The following is a 22199-nucleotide window of genomic DNA, read 5'->3' as shown; positions in this document are numbered from 1 at the left end:
TGTGGCACGCTGTGTCATCTAAAGCAATCAGCTGTTAGATCAGGTGAGCGCCAGACACTTTCCATCGTGCTCTGAGGCCGTGCAGTTGCTGGAGAGCAACTGCAGCATCTGGTTGCAAAAAATTGCAGCGTATTGATCTCATGATATCAAGTCGGATAGAAACTTTTCATTTTGCATGATTTACAGCAATTTTTTTATTCTTTTTATACATATAGATTTTGAATGTTTATTCTACTTGTATGGTCAATGTTTACCAACTAGAAAGGCTGTACACATTAAAATCAAACACCATTAACTGCAGACAGTGTGTTGTTCTAGTATATGAACACTGAGCTGATTTAATTATTGAAGTATTTAGCAACAACAGTTCTGCTAAGGAATATGAAGATTGTTAAAATAACACCTGTACAGAAGTTTCAGCCCCAGCGGTCTGAATATCTGACAGATCAGTAATAAAAACAATTGTTCTGTATACTAGTATACTATACTATTGTATTTGCCTTTATATATTTGTTTTCTTTGCATTTCCGTAGTTTAAGAAGGACAGGTTTGGTCTCCTAATTTATCTACAGTCCCAATCTGATCTGAGGCTGATTTGCAGGAGAATTCATGTAAAATGAATGAACTATGAACAGAGATCTCAGATCGCCTGTATGGCATCCTAAAGGCTGCTCTGCCGTAATTAAAACTATGGGAATCTGTACAAACTCATTAGACAACATTATGATAAATCAGCTTGTTTCTGTGAGTTTCTGTGCTGACTGAGGCTGCTGGAACTGTCCGTCTTGACTGTCGGCTTTTAACTGCCGCCTGCTCTCAGCCACTTCCCAGGAGGCGCAGTTCACCTCGAACCCGCCGGTCGACCAGTCCTATGGAATCATGAAGCACATTGGTTTCCGGGTCAAGGGCCGGAGGAGGAAGGAGTCGAGCATGCTCGTGAAAGAAGATTAACCTTAATATTTGGCCAGCAGGCAGGTAAACTACAGATGATTTTATATTTAAAAGCAAAACACATTTTATTAGAAAATCTGTGAAATGAAAGTGTCTCATATCTGATGTGGTTTTACCGAGCCGACGTCCTGCCCTTTAGCCCGATGGCGCTACAGCACCAGGTCAGTTAGCATGCTAGCTAGCAGGCCAGTTCGATGTAAACTAGATCTGCGCGGTTTCGATTACCGGCGATCGACGCCCAATGCATGCTGGTTAATTTCTGTCCGACTTGATCCGGACTTGGCCCAGGCTCATGTCATTTCACAGATTTCAATTTCCTCAACTCCACGATCCTCGGTCCTCCGGCCCGTGACCCGGAAATCGATCACGGCACATCATAACATAGGACGTCTCATTATACATATTCCATAAAAGATGCTAGACACGTGTTAGTTCATGTTAGTTCACACTGCGAGCTGCACTGTTGTGAGCTGGACAATCTAGTCAGCTTGATCAAGATAAAGTGTTCTTAGAAAGAGATCCGAGCGGCCTGCAGCAGGACGGAGGTAAAAGTCCACAGTAATGACGGACAGTTTCTACCAGCCTTCAGTCTGTACAGGAACTTGGAGAAACACATTGCGTTATTAAAATTTTCTTTGACACGAATCAGTTTCTATAAATACAGGACAACAGCCTATATTACGTATCTGTCAGATATTCAGACTGTCAGGGCTGAAGCTTTTGTATAGGTATTCTTTTAACAGTCCTCACATCCCTTAGCAGAGGCTTTGGTTCTATTACGTGGTTCAAATTAAATCAGACTGTTGGCATTATACAGTAGAGTAGAGTCATGTAATGCTGCCAGTATATGATGTGTGATCTGAATGCATTCATCTGTGATAAACCATCAACCATACAACATGCATGTTGGTAACAAATTCACATTAATGAAAAACTAGTAAAAATATATTCAATTCAAAAAACACTCGTTAAGTCAACATCTAAATGATTTTGTAAGCAAGCACACCCTTGAAAAGTTGAAAAAAGCTGAAAAGTGACATTTGCTGTGAAATTTTTTTTTTGGGTGTGAACAGCCTAGATCTTATCTCATATGGTGTTAAACTGTAAAGACAGTCAAATAGTTTTTGTTTGTTTGTTTTGCTTTAAATAGAATTCAGTTCTGGCTTTGCACTCGTACAGAGGTTTGTGGTATGGGTTTAAACAGTCAAACCAATTGATTGTGTTGCACACAGCTGACTAGCCATGCACAATTATGACTAAAACAGTAATCACCAGTATTCTGGTTATTGCTCACAAACAGATCATGAATAGCCCATTTGTTGCGACTATGTCTTGTCATGTCTTATCAAGACATAATATTTTATTGTCCTTTCACATTCAAATGAACAGGGCTCTGCCTTCACTTCCTTGTTGTGCTACATTCCTGCTAATGTACACATTTTTGTATGAATATAAGACTTAAAATAAGGTTCCTCTTCTCTTAAATTTAGTGCATATCCTACAGGCAAAATATAAATACAATGGTACCCAAAGCACCTCACTTGCTTAACATCTGCCTATTGATGGACACCCTAATGTTCCTGAATTGCCTCACATGCAGGCTAAGGTAGATGCTGGCAAGGTGGCTGTGCACAGAAAAGTCCCTAGTCTCCACTCAAGTTGCTGCTGCACAGCAGCTCAAACAAGTGTGTGACCAAAAATTACTTTGAAAAAGTGAAATAAGGTGTTCTAGTGTCAGATTTACCAAAGTTGAAACAAACTGATTTCACCTACACATTGTTTTCTGTGAGCAGATTTTTCTATGAGAGAAGCATTTTAAACATCACTATTACAATAGATTGTTTATTTGATTGTGGAAAGCCACATTTTTCATTATGCTAAATATTCCATTAATTGTGCAGCCCTACAACTTTCATTGTGTTTATTTTTTGCTATCAAATCTTCCTGTTTTAGTGTTTTTCTCCTGTTCATGCTCATTTAGCTGTGTAAAAGTAAACAAAAGAACAACTGTGTATTCAAAAAATCAATAAATCAGAGTAAGTGAGGCTCTGTCTGAGTTCATTTGCCTTCCCTCACATTGCATTTCTTGTGATGTAACTGTTGTGCACATAACAACATAGATGCTTAAACAGCATATCATGGAACTCTAATTTTAATGACAGGTTGGAGAGATATGATGGACTGTTAACATGGATTTTAAAAATGTTTTTGTCTCTAACTGTTTTCTGCCAGCAGCCTGTAGGTGTCCTCATATAAGCAGCGTTGCTCTCTTAACTCTTGACATTTAATGAAGTGACCGACACTAGATGGTTGTTAGCTTACTCTGTTTTTTGAGCTAAAAATTTGTTGAAGTTTTTCTTCGACCATTGTAAGTTATCTCTCACTAATGTGCTTTATGATGTCCCTGATGAAGGCCACAAACTGAAACACAGTGGTGTCATAGTATATTAATTGTAACACAAATATATTACAAATATTGCTGCAGGTTTGACATTTTCCTCTCTCCTTTATCAGGTTCTTGATTGCGCTGAGCTGCAGTATAAAGATGGGTGATCAGGAGCACGACAGAGAGCACAGTGAGATGCTTAACAGCGATTATGTGGACCAGCTCTCAGTCAGTGATGACTCTGAGCCTGAAGAACCACCCATCAGAGAACTGGACCACAATGAAGATGACGACTCTGTTCCAGCTGCTTTTCACACAGCTCGGAGTTCATTCAGTTTGAGCGGAGGAAGCTCAGCCTTCTCAGACCGCAGTCACAGTATCTTTGACTGCCTAGACAGTGTTGACCAGCAGACTTCCTCCTCTCTTAGTCAGGAGAGCACTACAGACAGACTGTTTACTCAGCCTCCATTTCCCAGCCGTAAGACGAGCCACCTTTCGTCCAACTGTCCCATACCACCAAAGAAGAGAGGAGTTCCGGACTATTTGGTGCACCCCGAAAAGTGGACACGCTACAGTCTGGAGGATGTGACAGAGACCAGCGATCAAGACAACCGCAAGGTGGCTCACCAGTTCCTGTCCAGTCTGCAGCAGGAGAGAACAAGGGATTCTTCCTGTGACAGCCAGCAGAAGATGATTTTCTCCAGACCAAAGCGACAGGCGGAAGAACAACCTGCTGACCATCTGTCAACTGTGAGAGTAAAAGAGAGGAGAATGCACCTCAGTCACCTGGAGGAGGAGGATGAGGATGAAGAGGGCAGGCAAAAAGAGAAGATGAGAAGGAGAACAGAAAAAAGCGTAGAAAAGACTGAGGAAAAAGGCAAAGATGAAGAGACAGATACAAGTGGAGCTGTGGCTTGGACAGAGGACAGCAAACAGGTGGAGAGAGAGAAGAAGATAGAAGAGTCCACCCAGGGCTTTACCTACTTCAGGAACACTAAGGCTAAGAACTACAGAAAGAGTTCAGGATGTGAGGACCCCTGACCCAGACAAACTTAGCGTGACCTCCTCACAAACAGCAGAGCTCATCTATAACATGCAAATGTATTACTGTTTAGGCAAATGTGTGAACTGCACTGGGTCACCAAACTTCCACCTCTTGTATGAGTTTCCACGTCCTAGAGAGCAAAGTGTATTTCACTCATGACCCCTCCCAGCTCCACTTATAAGCATGCACTCTGATTCACCTGCGGCGATGCATAATAGTAATGTCGCTGTGTCCTGGCTTTTCTACATATGTTGAACTTGTGTGCCGAACAATATTTTATAGCAAGAGTTTTCTATCTTATTTGATCTGTCCAAAATTAGAAGCATAGAATTGAGGAATGGATTTAACTACATCATAAGAAAACGTTTGCATACACTTGTAAACCATATGTATCATGGCAGTCTTGAGTTTCTTAATGACTCCTACAGCTCCTAATTTTATGTAATGGAATGATTGAAACACATGTATCTTTATCACAAAAACAAGCATTTTGCATTGCATTTTGTTTCTTTTATAGATTTATTATTGGTCTTCTAGAAATATGACACAATGTGTTGGGTCAATAATATAACAACTTGAATTCATCAGTAATGGTGATGTAGAAAGTTGTGTGAATCAAATTTTCTTAGTGGCGTGACCTCTTAACTTCCTGTTAGTGATTATTATTGACTCCAGCTGCTGACCTCTCTTGGCCAATTTAAACGAGCCCATTTAATACACTCATTACTACAGTGGGAAATTCTGATCGGCTGAGTACTAGATAAGAATACGTACTACAGAAAGTCTGGGAGCAGGTAAATATTTCAATCACTTTATGGTGAAAGATTTAATGTCACTGAAGAGAGGATGTCTTTAAAGTGATCTAACATGATCCAAAGAAGCAGGTCACTGACTTGGAACAAAAAAAAGGTCACTTGGAGCCATTTCAAAGATATTTCAGATCCCAAAAGATACAACCAGAAGCTTGTAGATGGCGACCAAAAGTGCCTAGTTGAGGTAAAAATGGCCAAGGGACATTTAACCAGATATTAGCATTGCTGTATGTATATTTTTGACCCAGCAGATTTTGTCATATCTCCAGATAACTTACAGTAAAATTATAGGAGTCACTGGAAACTCAAGACTGGCACGATATGCATGGTCTTTACAAGTGTATATAAACTTTAGTTGATGACTGTATTTGCTTATCTGCTGTCATATTCTCATGCCTAGTTAGTGGGCTTACTGCACAGTAACTAGTTAGTCACTTAATTGGTTTTACATAGTGTCAGGGAGTATTCCATGAGGGGAGTACAGGATATTTTCATACCCAGCACATCCAAAAAAACTATTTTATGTTTTTTGTTTCTCCTGTGAGAATAGGTTCACTGGAAGCATTTAATAACTCAGACTGTGTTTTCTGCCTAGGATGGGGGTAACATGAGCTCCATTTGCTAGTTGGATATAGCTCAAAAGATTCACCAAAGAAAGTTCTCATTTCAGGAGGAAACATTAACATTTGACATCTAGAAACAAAAGGCTGCTCTGCCTGAATAAAACACCTCACAGATTTGTTTATCGCTGTGAATTCTGATCAGTAAATTTGTTGATTTGATTGACAGGTCAGCAACAGTAAGGGGACGGGGCTCAGTGAATAGTCAGCCCAAAAACCATCACGTGTGCTGAAAAGACTGCTGTTGCTATGTTTTGAACGTGAAAACTCTTTAGTTATGACAATTTAGAATAGAAGAAACCGGCTGACTGCAGCAATTGTCTCATCCAGTTTTTACCCACTGCTAGCCAGATGGTGGAGAAGAAAATAAAAATGTGATTAAAAGTGCAAAATAAAATTAAAAAAAAAAACATTCAGACATTGTTTTGTGTTTGAACTTTTTGTGCAGAGATTAAACTTGTAGAAAACATTGTCATGAAACACCTTAATGAACAGTGTTGCTGTATAGTATGGTGAACACATGTAGCTTCAGTCCTGGTTTGTGTTTAACAGTATGACCATTTCAGTCAATGTCCCAAAAGCCTTTTTTTATGCATTATTTAGTCATTCATATTTAAAGTTACAAGGGAATACCAATACCTACCTTACAAAGTTATATTTTTGGCCATTTAATTGCTGTATTTTTTAGAGACTGTGAAGAGTGGCAGGAAATGTCAGAAAAGAGAGCTGAGGAGTCACATGCAGCAGGAATCAAATCAGGGATTTACCGTTTAGGATGTTTGTGCTCATGTGATATGTGCCCTAGCCAGCTAACAACCGCACTCAGGATAACCGGTCCTACGACGGTGGTTATCAACTCGGTAAGTCAAGCCAGGTTTGTCTGATCTGAGTATGAGCGGGTGCATGTAAAATGGGCGGCGTTATCAGCATCTGACCAATCACAACAAGTCTGGCTGCAGAGCGGCTCACTTTACCGCCGAGGAGCAGAATATAATCTTTACAAAATATGAAGAATGTAAAAACATAATGGGAGCAAAAAGCAATACCGTTGCAGCGACCAAAGCCAGGAAGGAATGCTGACTGTGTGAATGCATAAGTTCATTAGTTTATAATATAGTATGATCACTGTTCCATCATGAAGGCATGTATCAGACAATAAGCACATCTGCAGATTCCTTTTAACTAATTTGCTGCCTGATTTATATACTTGTGGCATATCTGACATTTTTTTACTTTCAGCTGTGACCCTGGTGGTGTAAAAGGATGTGGGAACAAATTAAGAACAAACAAACATAATTCAAAGCGGTGTAGGCTTATTAATGTATCCTACAAATACAAGCTTTAATGCTAAAATCTGTTTACTGTTGTGGGATGATATTGGTATGGAAAACAATATGAAATAGCTTTGACATTGCCTGGAGCCAACAGGAAGAAATGAATGAAGGAAGACAGGAGCTCATAGAGATCCTCGTCAGGGTGCGCTGTTTTGCCGGTCCTGAAAAACCCTCACACTCCTCAGTGATCCCTCATAATTCATACTCCAATGTGTCTTCAATAAATGATGGTGATGCCATTTTGTTTTCTGCTCCTTCTGAAGTTTTATGGGAGAGAACTGATTTTCAGTGGGCGGTATTTTTATACCCAGTGATTTCAACCTCGAACATAATCTGCTGTGGAGCAGGTTAGCCGTTCAGCCTAAGTTACCATAGGGATGTACCCGGTAAGAAGTGAACCACCGTCGTAGGACTGAAAAGGATTTAACCTGAAGTTACCTCGCTAACCCCAAATCCTGCTGGGGCCTGTACTACAAGACTTAAGATGAAATATAAAAACACTGTTCAAGTCTGAGGTTGCAGCACAATTTCATTAACAGAATATGAGGAAGGAAACCGGAGAGCCCAGAGGGAACCCACACTGCACAGGGAGAACATTAAGAGCTGTAGGAGAACATCCTCACTGGGACGTGAAGGTTGCGAGGCAACAGTGCTAACCACTATGCCACCTTGCAGCCTGGCCTACAAACATCCATCCATTTTCTGTACACCGCTTAATCCTCACTAGGGTCGCAGGGTGGCTGGAGCCTATCCCAGCTGACTTAGAGTTTTCCGTTAAAAATGCCAACGTTTTCGGCAGCAAACAGTACTCAATTGCACATTGTGCGCACACTGGCCACATACAAGTTGTATTAAAATATTAGGTTTACAATGGGTGGCTGAAATAGTTGTCATTTACATTTTAATTCAGTTTTTCAAGACTTCTCAGTGATGTTTGGAGAAGAGGCCGCATGAAGGATCCTGCAAAAATCTGGATGGGGTCCATATGAACTTCTTCTTTCCTGATTTTATGTACTTCAATGGGATTAAATTGAACAGTTTACCCCATGGTACACAGTGCTGCACAAAATAGACACTGCTGTTGTGTTTTTATTGTTCTGACAACTAAATCTAATACAATGTGTGTTATTGACTGTTTCATACAACTTATGCTGCACTGTTACGAACTTCAAGGTGGTTTAAATGTAAATCATTTGTTCGAAATTTTAAAAAATCTGTTGTAAACACTACATCTCACAGCAGTCATTTTTACATAAAATATATGAATAATAAAGAATTGTTAACTGTAAAAAAGGGTTGAATTAAATATATTTTAGGTGTTCCTCCTAACACTGGTAGTGAGTTAGCATTTAAATAAACTCAGTTTTAGTTTTAGATATTGTCATGAAGCATACAGACTCTTTCCATGGAGTTCAACCATTTATTACACTTTGTGATAACATGAACAGATAGCTGAGTACAGTCTAGCTGTTGCTGCTTCCCTAGCTTAATGATGATGCTGGTCTATATGTAGATTTACCCATAAGTCTCTGCTTTGGTATATCTCAGTCAACTTGTGGACTGCAGTGACCTCTAGTGAAAGTTAAATCATTAATCAGACAGATTCCAGTTTGTTCATGTTAATGATTCTTCCACCCACAGTAGAGTTAATTGTGGAGTTCCACAGGGTTCTGTGTTAGGACCTATATTATTTACCTTGTACATGCTCCCTTTCGGCAATATTATTAGGAAGCATTGCATAAATTTCCATTGTTAGGCAGACAACACTCAGCTATATTTATCTATGAAGCCAAATGAAACCAATCAGTTGGTCAGACTCCAGGCATGACTGAAGGACTTAAAGGCCAGGATGACCTGTAATTTCCTTCATTTAAATTCAGACAAAACTGAGGTTATTGTATTTGGCCCTAAACACCTCAGAAACACACTATCGAACCAGATAGCTACTCTAGATGGCATTGCTATGGCCTCCAGTTCTACTGTAAAGAACCTTGGAGTTATTTTTGACCAGGACATGTCGTTCAATAGCCATATAAAACAAATTTGTAGGACGGCCTTTTTTCATTTACGTAATATTGTAAAAATCAGGAACATCCTGTCTCAAAATAATTCTGAGAATCTCATCCATGCATTTATAACTTCTAGACTGGACATTTGTAATTTCTTATTATCAGGATCTCCCAATAACTCTGTTAAAAACCTCCAGCTGATCCAAAATGCTGCAGCCAGGGTTCTGACAGGAACCAGTAAGAGAGATCATGTTTCTCCTGCATTAGCTTCTCTTCATTGGCTCCTTCAAAACCTTATTGTACCGTATCATCCTAACAGAGGACTTCGCTCTCAGACTGCAGGTCTACTTCTGGTTCCTAGAGTTTCCAGAAGTAGAATGGGCGACAGAGCCTTCAGTTATCAGGCTCCTCTCTTACGAAATCAGCTCCAAGTTTGGGTTTGGGAGGCAAACACCCTCTCTACTTTCAAAGTTATGTTTAAAACGTTCCTCTTAGATAAAGCTTATGGTTAGAGCTGCTCAGGATCACCTGAACTGTCCCTTACTTATGCTGCTATAGCTTTAGACTGCCGGGGGATTCTAATTATGTACTGAACTCCTCTCTAGTTATAACCACCATTACATGTCACTAACTGAGTTTCCCTTGAGGTCCTGTGCTCCCTGCGGATGTCTCTGGATCCAGAGCTTCATGTCCTTGACCTCCAGCCGCTGGCCTCACTGATCCCCCAAAAGATCCTGGTGCCCCCACCGGGATGCGAACTGGCAACCTTCTTGCTATGAGGCAACAGTGCTAACCAACTGCATCACCTTGCAGCCCCATAGTCTAATATGTTCTAAATAATTTTTATTATTCACAACTTTGTTATTTCAGCTCAACCAAAGGTAAGTAACCTCACCTCCAACACTGTTTTCTGGCAGCTGGTATATAAAGAATGTTTTCTTTACAATTGTTCCAAAGTTATTATAGAGTTTCATGGTTTTAAGAAACTATGCACCGAAACACAAGTAACCTAGCTTACAGGCTCAGCAAAGATGTGGATATGTATACTAGGCTACATATAGTTTTACTGTTAGGTTTATGCAATATACCAATTTAATGGCACAATAAAGTAAAAAAAGAAAACACTCTCATTTGTGTGTTAACTGTTGAAAATGAAAAAACACTCATAAGATAAAGTTAATTTAGCGGGACACTTTACTTTCATGTATTCCAGTGTGGTGAGGTGCACTATATGGAGAATTTGAAGGAACGCCGAACATCGCCACCTGGGGGATTGCACCCCAGAAAATACTAATCGTACTGTCTTATGTTTGAAAAGTGGAAATTAAGGCACACAGATTCAGTACTGGAAGGCAGAGACGTGTTTTCCCAAAGTAAATCAAAAGTTTTTATTGATAATATTAAAGACAGATTAAACAGGGTTGACGAGAACTGTCGCAAAGAAATAAAAGTTAAATAACAAATTAAAAACAAACAGTGAAATGGGTGAAAAATTTATTATAATAAGCTAAAATATCTCAATTGGGATTTAAACAACAACACTATCAATGGAATGTCAATTTAAAATCCAGCCCAAAATAACTACCAAAGACAAAGAACCAAGCAGAAGCCACTTGTGGAGAGGCAGACTACAATGAGGAGTGACCAAGGGTGCCACCGATGCTCACCTGGGTGCAACACAACAAATCTCACAGCAATCCTTACAGCAAAATGGTGCAGTCTATGTTGTGTCCCTGTGCAGTTACTCACATGCAAAAAGAAAGTGAAGGGACCTCACCACAGGTGCCTAGTCTGTCCACCAAGTGGCACTCTGCTCTGAAAAGAAAAGAACTAAACACAAAAGAAAGAGAAACGAAAGAAACATGGCCCAGCTGGCTAAACTACTGCAAAAAACAAACAAACAAAAAAACCCAAAATTAACAGGCAAAACAGCAGTGGTTAAAACGCAGGAGAACCTGGAAAAAGGGGAAAAGGTCATCAGCCAGGCTCAACCTACATATACATTAAAATGCATGTTAAAACCATCCTACTCACCACCTCTCTTGTGGGCTATTAACAAAGTCACTGGTCTAGCAGAGGGTCAAAATGGCTTTATAGTCGACCAAAACTTCAAACAAAAGGATGGTTGACATTAATATGCAGTTACTTTAAAGAAGATTGTGCATATGAAGCAGCTTTTCCTTCCCTGGGCACCAAACACTACCAGCCACAGCAGGGACAGAGTTCAGGAGCCCCTGACTTAAACATCCTGCTCTGATTAGGTGATTGGCCAGCAGGTGAGACAGGCCAGGGCTGCACTCACCTGCAGCTGCAGTATTCCCCACCACATGTACTTAATGGTTACATTACCTATCTTTCTCGTGGAACCCGAACGCAACATCACACCGTTCCGTTCCGTTCTGGTGACGTCAGCGGCTCTCGGTAAAGCGGCACACCTGCAGCAGTCACCTGCAAATATGCGGAAGTGAAGCGTGGAGCAAAGTTGTTGTTTAGATCAGTGGATTTTCATTGAATTGTTCTCGACCCCTGTTTGTCGGACATGTCAGTGATGAAGCGGACTCACGTGGTGGGTGGATGTACTTTTTTCTGACCAAACTTCATCAACTGTGACACAACTTCCAACATGTTCTGCAAGAATGTCGAGGTAAACAAAGGCACTAAGTTTCTTTCACATGCACTGTTTAAAGAAAAATATCTTCCGATTGTAGCATTTAAAAGAAAACTACTGTCAAGTGTTTGTTCACTGTGGACTTATTCTAAGTGAGGCAGCTCTCATTCATTATAATGTTACTGAGTACATTTATTCAGCTACAGTTTTGAAATACGATACTGTAATGTTTCATTTCCCCCTTGCACTACATCCAGTTGTACTTTGTACTCTTTAATCTGAAGCCTGTGATGTTCATTAATCTAATAGATTTATCTGGATATAAACAAGTTAAAGGACAATTAGGTACAATGTTAAAATACTGCTTTAATGTTAATGTAAATGTTTAATATTTAAGATTGCATACAGAATGATGGATATTTTTCACATCTCTAAAGCCTTCGTCATTCTCTCTTTATTTTTTTTTATCCCCTATAACGCCTTTACTGCTGCTTTACAATAATTACTATTAAGCTTCATATATTGTTACTTTGTGGCTAGAAGATTATTTTTTTATTTGTTATTTGTTTGTTTGTCTTGTTGTTGTGTTCGTACCTGATTTGTAAAGCATCTTTGAGTGTCTTGAACAGCGCTATAGAAGTATTATGTGTTCTTATTATTATAGAATGTCACATTTTACATATCTTCTAAATACCAGTAATTAAATTCAGTTTCGTCATCAATTCATCTGCTGATTTTTCAAACAATGTTTGGACGGCAAAATGACAAAGGAACTCAGTGACGATTTTCATATGACTTGTTTTGTCCAACCAACAGTCCAGGAACGTTAAAGTGTTCTGCTTGGTTTCACAAACAGTTAAAACAGTTGCTAGTTATTTTCTGCTCTCCCAGAATAGAAACTAAACTTATTTATTACAATATCTGCTCTGTAAATGGTATGAGAGGAGTAAACAATGAGCGGCTGTAGTTCAAGTGGTAGAGCGGGTTGTCCTCTAATCTCAAGGTTGTCAGTTTGACCCCCCCCCCCCATGTCGAAGTGTCCTGAACCCAAAGTTGCTCCACCTTGCATGGAAGCTCTGTCGCCATTAGTATATAAATGTGTGTGTAAATGTGTGAATTAGAAACACATAGTAAAGCGCTTTGAGTACCACTAAGGTAGAAAGGCATTATATAAGACAGTTTAACATTATTACAGACTGCAGAGAAGAACAAAGTAGACGGTGAAAGCAGGTGAAATGAGACATGAGAAGTGAGCATGTTGGGCAGGTCTGAACCTGCAGACCGCTACATGTCTGTTAGAGGAGGACAAAAAGCTCTCTGCTTCAAGTTCTTTCGACAACTGTCCATGATTACATTTGAGTTGCACCTTGTATAACCTAGAATTTCCAATGTACACTTAATGTTCATTTAAAGATGATTTTACAGACAAAATTCTTCCACTCATCAAAAGAGTGTCACAACAATGACATCATCTTGTTCTCCGAACTGATTTCTGATGTCTAATAAACCAAATGATTGAACTGAATTGAATTGATTGAATAAAAATAATTATTACTGGCTGTTAAATAATATTTAGTAGTGACAATAGCCATTAGTTGCATTCCAACCACAGCAGAATGGTCTCGTGTGCATGCTGCAGCTCTTTCGATTTTGAGTAAACATTGTCTGGCCTGGTTTGAAGAAGCAGTTATCTCTCCATTTTCCCACTAAGTCGAGAAGCAAATATAGAACTGGTGAACAAGAGCTTCACACAGAGCTGCTACAGAATCTTACAGATTGAAATTCATTAAGTTGTAACTTGCTGAAAAATAGCCACTGTTTAACAATACAAGAGTAACAATGTTGCGATAAATGGTCTGCCTTTTAACCTTAGTTAGGTTCTACAAAGCGCTTTACCTGCTATCTGGAGCAATTTGGGGTTCAGTGTCTTGCCTAATTATTATTCCACCTTTTAGTTGTAAAAGAAAGAATGCAATTTCTTGTTCAGATTGTTCCACAGTAAATCTCCTGAAGAACAACAGAAAGTTCAGCATTTCTTTGTACTTCTCACTTCAGCATGTTGACTCTGTATAAGAAGTGACCGAAACCACTAACACTGTAGTATTACATATTCATAAAGAAACATTGTGAGAAGTTAATAACTGCTTATGACTCAACATATGTAGATAGAGATTATACAGTAGCATTTACTTGAAGTTTAGCTACGTTTGCCACTGTAAGCCTACTGCTCATTTAGACAAGGTGAGACTAGCAGTAGTACTAACCCTAACCTGACCGGACCAACAGTGAGCACAACTTTTTATTCACAAGAAAAAAATCTGTTGTCAAAAGGTACACAACTGCCCTTGTGGATGTATTGTTACAACACACTAATTGCTTGACTGGTCTTTCATATCTTACAAATAACTGTAATATGATACTATAAAGTTAAGTGTATTTTAATGCTTTTTTTGTGTGTGTGTGAAAGGAAAACATTGAGCTGTGGGACAGAGAGAAGGTTGACTTCAGCAGGGAGTCTTTACTTCCTTCACTGGTAAGAATCCACTACAGGTCTCTCTCCCCACATCAGACCTTTTCCTACATGAAGAAGATGACAGTAGACAGAACTCATCAGTAACATCCAAACGCAGAATATACCTGCTTATATAAAAAGAGTTTGACTCTGTGAAACAGATGAACCTGTGTGACATCAGATGTGAATGCAAACAGATTTCTGTTCTGCTACTGTAAGGCTGTTCATTTCTAATATTTAGTTTGAATAGTATTTTTTGATTAAAGTGCAAAGGATAACTGAACTTTAACATTTCCTGTCCATTAATAAGTCTGTCAGATTTGAACTACCAGGACATGGGCTCAGTTTTACTTTGCAGAGAAATGTTTGAAGTATCATAACTTGAGAAATAATGTAACTATCCATCCATCCAGTATCTGTATACAGCTTAATCCTCACTAGGGTCATGAGGGGGCTGGAGCCTATCCCAGCTGACTTAAGGTGAAGGCAGGAGACACCCTGGACAGGTATATATAGCTGCATCATATAGCTGCACTTAGAGACAGACAACCAAGGACACTCACATTCACAGACAACAGACAATTTAGAATCACCAATTAACCTCAGCATGTTTTTGGACTGTGTGGGAGGAAGCTGGAGAACCCAGAGAGAACCCACGCTGCACACTGAACATGCAAACTCCACACAGAAAGATCCCGGGTGTCCTCACTGGGACGCGAACCGGGAACCTTCTAGCTGTGAGGCGATGGTGCGAACTACCGCACCGCCTTGCAGCCCTGTTTTATAACAATCATCTTCTTATTTGTATCCAAGATTTCATTGGGGTAAAGCAGTGGGCTCCATTGTGGATGCCTGAGTGATGATTATCCTAAATCAATTCGCTTTTATATCAGCAAGAAATTACGCAATCCTTCTAACGAGTCTGGGCAAATTAGGACTAGTTTATTACCCAAGATCACATATTTCTGGCTCATGTCAGATGCAAAGACACAAGTCCTAACATGTTCAGTGAACTTTAAAAAAAATTCATGACTGAAACTTATTGATTTCTTCTGCTCTGATGTTAAATCTGGTTTCTGCAAAAGCTTTCCTAGAAAACTATTCTAATATTCAAACTACAGACAGTCAGTGTTTGTAGTTTATAAGGAACCTTCTGTATCTTGCAGTAGTTTGTCTAACTGTATCTGCAATACTAATATCGTCTTCTGTACACAATAGATATACACATAAAAACATCATAACTCTTAAAGGAGGCTCAGCAGCAAAACCATATTTAGGTCAGATCACCTTCAGAGCTACAAGAACACATGGTAAAAGTATGAAATGATGGTGAACTGCCCACATGGTCAAATCACAGCATGAAAATGGGCAAAATTCATAAAATTTGTGAGTGTTATCTATCATACTGTTCAAATGAGGAACTGTACCAGAGAGTGTCTTTTTTTAACAACTGAATTTTTGGCCATTTTTAGTGCCTTGTAGAAGACAAATAAAGACAATACACCAGATCTACATTTTTGGATTATACAAGAAAAGTTATCCCAAGATGAACAGTTTCAAAGCTCCATATGAGTTATAAATGTGGGAAGATGGTCTGAGAGGCTAGTTCTCATAAAATGAATTAAAATTTCAAAGGGCTATAATTTCAGAACTATTACAGATAGAGACTTAATACTTCATAACTTTGGTATAGAAGCCCCTGTGATTTTGTTTTCAGAGGAATCTGAGAGAGTGACCTGGGAAAATTCTCTGACATCAGTTGATTTCATATGAAAGGACCCTCTAGCTTCATTATTTCTCACGTTTTGGTGCTTAAAACATTGCTCTGCAGATTGGTGCATAGAAAATGATGCAGAAATTGAAATTACCCCAGGAAATGATTTGTCCAGCTAAAATAACAAAGGAATAAATGTGTTTGTTGTAGTTGTGGCAGTTCTAAACCTCTGCCTAATCCTAGGTTTTTGAGTTAAAATTCTTAAAGGATCTTTTAGCAAATATGAAAAGAGACAGATGTGCTCTGTAAGAGTCAAGGAAATTACAGCTGTCAAACTCTGCTCCTCTTGTTCATTGTAATTGGAGGTGTTTTGTCTTTGAACAGGCAACCCAGAGGACATTTGACTACGTATTAGTGGCCGACAAGGTGGACGATGACATGGACCAAAAGTCTCAGAGACAGAGAGCCTTTATCCAGCAACTAGAAAAGAAAAACATCACAGTCACTGTGAGTTTCTTCAAAACGTGACAAAGTAATTTATTGTGAGAGAGTGCATGAATCAAAGATAACCCACTAATGTGTGTACTGTGTTATAGAGGATCATCCACGATGACAAAGTGTTTTTTGGCCTGCGTGCTCCTTGTGAGATGTTTGAGGACTATCAGTACCTGCTGAAAGTCTCCGACTCCTGCAACTGGTGTGGAGATGTGAGGGGAGCTGTCACACAGGCTAACAGGTAAAACACACCTCCTCCAGATGAAACCAGTACAGGTATTTTCAGGAAACTCTGCTTTGGTCATTGTGCTGTTTTAAGAAAAAAAAACTGAGTGATGTAACAGTGCCAGTTTTAAAATGCCTCACATATGAACAATTGTTTTTAACAACAGTGACATGTCCTGTTACATAGAAGTCACCAGAACCATTGAACAACACTACACGTCTGTATACTGGGCCATAATTATAAACACTTCCTTCACAACAAATCATAGTTTTTCTATTTTGTTATTAATACTATTACCATGCCAGTTTTATTTATTTGTATCTTCTTGTATTGCCTGAATATGCGACTTGTCTGCTTACATTGTAAATACAAACTGACTTGCTAAACCTTTGTAAATAGCAAGCCCCTGGTCACTTCTTTTAAGGGACATTTCTGATAAAGGTTTTTGAAAAGAGATGTCTGTGTTCTCAGGACTGACAAAAAGAGAGAAACACAGCGTTATTTTGGATAGTTTTTATTGCTGAATTTGCAGCATTTGCACCTATTGTTTCACTTGTTCTAATAGCCTTTTTAAATTTTATATTGTGTTTGAGTATAAACAAAAAAACAGGTCCATGTAGTCGTAAATGCTTCCAATATGTTTCTCATTCGCCCATTCATACACACTTACACACCAACAGTGACAGAGCTGTTCTTCTACCATCGGAAACAATTTAGGATTCATTGTCTTGTCTAAGAACACTTTGACACATGGAGGGATCCCAGGATTGAACTACTACTAATGTTAGTGGTTCAGTCCCGGGATCCCTCCATGTGTCGAAGTGCCACTTTACCTAGTTGTCCACTAAGGACAAAGTCATGCTTTTTTTGTTGTTGTTTATCTCTGCTGTACTGAAAATGCACTGAAAGTGACTCCAAAATCTACATTCATAGCGAAACCATGAATTTTGTGTACCGTCACGTCTCTGTTTCTACTCAATCTCACATCAGCAGTGGTTACTTCATATTATAACTGATGTGACAGCACTGTCTGTATGGTCATGCTCCTCAAGAAAGACAAAATATTTGTTTTTGTAAAAGTAAAGTGGAAAGGAGGCTGTGATGCGCAGAATTACCAAGATCTAGAAATCTGGTGTCTCTCAGCAGAAAGGCGTCATAACGGAGTGGTGTGTGGAGATGTATGAGAGTTTTCTGCATCAGCCTTGTTGTCATTTGAATGTAACTTAATGACGGTAAATACAATGGATAGAGTATGCAATATGTATGCATAATGTTGTGACACAGCACTTCACTGATTAGAGGCTGCCGATTTTTCAAAATCTGCAGGTCTGCAATGATTAATTGATGAGTTGTCAGCTGCTAAATTATTGTCACTGATCTTGATAACTGATCATTCTATTTAAGAGGAAACTTTTCTGATTTCAGTATCCTAAATCAGAATATGTTTATGTTATATTTGAGGACATCATATTTATCTTTTGAAAATATTGCAAATTTTCACCATTTTCTTGCAATTTTGCAAAGTGATTGAGAAAATAGTGGACAGATCAATTTACAATAAAAATCATGGTTATTGTTTGCAGTCATACTTATTTGCCCTGTAGGTGGCTCAGAGATTTAATAAGCCAAATGAGAGGATTGTCATACAGTTTAAAACAGCTGTGGATATAAGATGCTGCAAGAATGACTTACACTATTTATTTGTTTTTTTTAGCTCAATAAAGACCGATTTAACATCAATTCTGCTTTCAAAAGAATTTTTATGGAAAATGGTCCACACTTTCATAGCGTATTATTGACCTTAGGCTTAATGAAGCACTTCACCGTGTGTTTTTCTTTCACCTATTCACACACACTCACACACCAATGAACTTGGGGTTAAACGTCTTGCCCACGAATGCACAGCATGCAGAGGATCAAGGATCAAACCACCAACCTTGCAGCTGGTGGAAAAGCCACTCGACCACCCAAACCATGAGATTTAAATGCATCGGTTGGTTGGGTTGTGTTTAAGGAAAATGGCTATCCAGTTTTTATGGTACATTTGCTGCATTCAAATGGTTTTTGTTGAATAAAGCAATATACGTGCAGATGAAGGTACAATGAGGAAGGTTTCTGCCAGACAAAGACATTGGATTAAGAAAGCAGCTGCTACAATACTATTACAAAGCAACAAATAGGTATTTGAAGCTGCTGGTGCCTCTGGAGTTCCAAGAACATCAGGGTGTAGGGTCCTCCAGAGGCTTGCAGTTATGGTTAAACCTTCTATTCAGCCACCTCTAACCAATGTTCACAAGCAGAAACGGCTGCAGTGGGCCCAGAAATACATGAAGACTAATTTTCAAACAGTATTGTTCACTGATGAGTGCCGTGCAACCCTGGATGGTCCAGGTGGATGGAGCAGTGGATGGCTGGTGTACGGCCACCATGTCCCAACAAGGCTGTGAAGTCAGTAAGGAGGTGGTGGAGTCATGTTTTGGCCTGGAATCATGGGGAGAGAGCTTTAATGTCCCTGAGGTGTGAAAATGACCTCTGAAAAGTATGTGGAATTTCTGACTGTCCACTTTCTTCCATGGCACAAAAAGAAGAACGTGCTTTTCCTTACAAAATCATCTTCATGCATGACAATGCACCATCTCATGCTGAAAGGAATACCTCTGCATCATTGGCTGCTATGGGCATAGAAGGAGATAAACTCATGGTGTGGCCCCCGTCCTCTCCTGACCTCAGCCCTGTTGAGAACCTTTGGAGCAAAACATCTGTGAGGCAAGGAGGCAGTTCACATCCAAACAGCAGGTCTTGGGGGCTATTCTGACATCCTGCAAAGAAATTCAAGCAGAAACTCTCCAAAAACTCACAAGTTCAATAGATGCAAGAATTGTGAAGCTGCTATCAAATAAGGAGTCCTATGTTAATATGTAGCTTGACCTGTTAAGATGTTTTTGACTGAGATAGCTTTTGATTTGAGTAAATATGACCTCCTAATGCTGCAAATTCAACAAATGATCATTTTCAGTCCTTTACAACCTACAAAAAGTTTTGGAACTCTGTTGTGTGTAATAATTTGGAACAGTTCATTTTAATTTTTTTATTTTTGAAAAAAATACTGCTGTCATTGGGAGGTTTGTTCAATAATATTCAAATTCTACTCTAATGATTGATGACTTGAAAATTATGCTGAGTCATTTGCATTGACTATTTAGAAAAATCAAAGAAAAATATAATTTGCATAATAATTTGGAACGTGGTGTAATGGCAGCAGACTGATGGTGCATCAGAAACGTGTGGTTCTGAGATGTCTTTTCTCGGTTCACAAGGCACGTTTTCCCACTTTGAATAGCCTCATTTGCAAGCGTACCCCACCTGTTCTCTCCTTTATCTTGGACAGTATGCAGTATATGCTGGAGTAATGGCTGTTTTTCAGCCAAAACTGTAAAACAGGATAACTGATGAATCATTGTACTTAGCAACTTGGAGTCATAACATGAATCCCATTGTCAGCTGTAACTAATTTCAAGCTGGAGGAGGCTTGTAGTGTACACGATTACTCAAACCATTATGACAGCTCATAGATATTGTGTCAGAACCACAGCACATGTCATTGTCTGAATATATCTGGCATCAATTAGGTAAAGATGCAGTTGGTTGTTGTACTTAACATGTCGGATGTTACAGAAAGGACAGAAATAAAGACCTGATCCATTGACAAGGACCAAATATTATATCAAAGACAACTGGGGCAGAGCATCTCTGAAACTGCAGGGCTTGGAGGATGTGTTGGTAGATGTACAGGATTGAGTCTGATCCATAGTTTCAAGACTGACTTACAGGACTCAGAGGATCTGATGCTAGCATTTTGGTGCCTGATGCCACAGGGCACCATCAGATGTCTTGCAAACTCCAAGTCTCAGTCGGTTAGAGCTGTTTTGGGAGCATAATGTTTTGGATCACACAGCAATGTACACAGCAACAGTTTAGAAACTTTGAACCATGCTCTCAGATAATATTACAAAAGAACAGGTGATACAAAAAGCTTTGAAAAAAATAATACACTCAACATGTATGGGTGTCTGTAAAGTCACTGTATGTTTGCTGTCTATCTAACAATGATGATGATCCGTATAAAATACTTATTGTCACTATGCAGATAGCATTTCAAATTTTTTTTCAAAAATATAATCTTTTTACTCTTCCTCCAGGATTCGAATCGTTAATTTTATTCTTCATCAGACCTTCATCAACACAGGAGGTGAGTATGGTTAGTTTAAGGAAGTTTAATTCATAAAGTTAATTATATAATCTGTGGATTTGTAGATTATTGACAAACATGATAGCATAGAATCCATTTTTAATAGGCAAGAAAGAATACAAAATAATGATATTATGCATATAACAAATGTGTGTTTTTCTGCCAGAGAACCTGAAGGAGCTGTTAATGAAGGATGTCTTTGAAACCATGTTCTGCCTCCATGAGGTAAGTCAACTTTTGGCTAATTGCTTCTCTACGTGAGGGATATTTCAATCCTGATTTTAATGTTGTAGTTTGCCAATACCAAGACAGATTGAATTCTTAAATTAACCCAAATGACACAGCTGCTTAGATCAAAGAAAAAGGGAAAATAATTCTATACATGACAGCATAAAATATGAAATGGTGACTGACTGAATAAATAAACGGTGAATAAATTAGTAATATTGCAATCAGTTTGTGTCAATTTCTGTATGTTATTTGGTTATTATATGTCTTATAATCACTGTAAGTCCCAGAAAATGATGGCTTTTTTTTTGGTATGTTTTAACAAGCAAAAATCTGATCCTCTTTGAAATGCCTACTAATAAAAGTGATGGTCTCCAAGAAATCCAAATTTTGTCATCAATTTTACAATTTAAATACAGAAACAGAACAGTCGAATGAAAACATTAACTGTTGTCACACCTTCGAATGCATAAAATGAGAATCAGGAATTGCTGAAAAGTTTCAAATAATATTAAACCAGAAATTTGGAACATCTGAGTCTGAGACTCTTCTGGCCACTTTGCTATTAAAGTGTGTAGCATTAACATGCTAAGACCTAAAGAACTCCCAAGGCTTTCAGAAAAAAAATGGTTTTGATGCCTATGAGTCTTATAAGGAATTTAAAGTTTCTCCCACAGTATGGAAAATTATCTACAACTAGCATAGATGCCAGTTTGGGGCTGGCCTCCCCATCCAGGACTCAAAGACTGTACAAAAAGAGGTCTTCAAGACCCCCCTGAACTTCTTTACAGGATCTGCAGATAACTCTGAAGTTGTTGGTATAAAGTTGCTGTGCCTACAGTCAGAAAAAAGATTGCACAAATCTGACCAAAAAGAACATTAGAGCAAAGCTACAATTTTGCAATGTCGATAAAGGCGAGGAGCAAGCCTTTTGGATTAGTGTGCTCTGGGTAGATGAATCAAAGATAACGTTTCATCTCAGTTACAACAGACATGGTGTAAATAAAGGG

General features: G+C 38.9%; 2 protein-coding genes across 3 annotated transcripts in view; both read left to right on the top strand.

Moving 5' to 3' along the window:
- Positions 1-904: 904 nt before the first annotated feature.
- tssc4 (tumor suppressing subtransferable candidate 4) lies at positions 905-6236 on the top strand. Of its 2 annotated transcripts, none has more exons than XM_008298429.1 (2): positions 905-975; positions 3466-6236. In XM_008298429.1, the coding sequence occupies exon 2, from the start codon at positions 3497-3499 to the stop codon at positions 4376-4378; it is 882 nt and encodes a 293-aa protein (XP_008296651.1). In that variant the 5' UTR covers positions 905-975; positions 3466-3496; the 3' UTR covers positions 4379-6236. The 2 variants fall into 2 exon arrangements, with proteins under 2 accessions (XP_008296651.1, XP_008296653.1); XM_008298431.1 differs by lacking the exon at positions 905-975 and adding an exon at positions 1098-1112.
- A 5395-nt stretch (positions 6237-11631) lies between these two features.
- LOC103369658 (anoctamin-9-like) overlaps positions 11632-22199 on the top strand; it is a 30675-nt gene continuing 20107 nt past the window's right edge. Inside the window, exons 1-6 of the mRNA XM_008298428.1 lie at positions 11632-11801; positions 14233-14298; positions 16376-16498; positions 16588-16727; positions 20912-20961; positions 21128-21186. Of these exons, the coding sequence (XP_008296650.1) occupies positions 11781-11801; positions 14233-14298; positions 16376-16498; positions 16588-16727; positions 20912-20961; positions 21128-21186 (459 nt within the window). The 5' untranslated portion in view covers positions 11632-11780. The remainder of the gene's footprint in view (positions 11802-14232; positions 14299-16375; positions 16499-16587; positions 16728-20911; positions 20962-21127; positions 21187-22199) is intronic.

This window comes from Stegastes partitus, unplaced genomic scaffold, assembly GCF_000690725.1.
Source record: "Stegastes partitus isolate 25-593 unplaced genomic scaffold, Stegastes_partitus-1.0.2 Scaffold1317, whole genome shotgun sequence".
Classification (NCBI taxonomy): domain Eukaryota; kingdom Metazoa; phylum Chordata; class Actinopteri; family Pomacentridae; genus Stegastes; species Stegastes partitus.
The sequence above is the reverse complement of the archived record's forward strand: the minus strand, read 5'-3'. Positions and strand labels throughout refer to the sequence as shown.

Bases quoted from the DNA above. Each gene is read 5' to 3' on its own strand.
- tssc4 (XM_008298429.1), top strand. From the start codon at position 3,497: ATGGGTGATCAGGAGCACGACAGAGAGCACAGTGAGATGCTTAACAGC.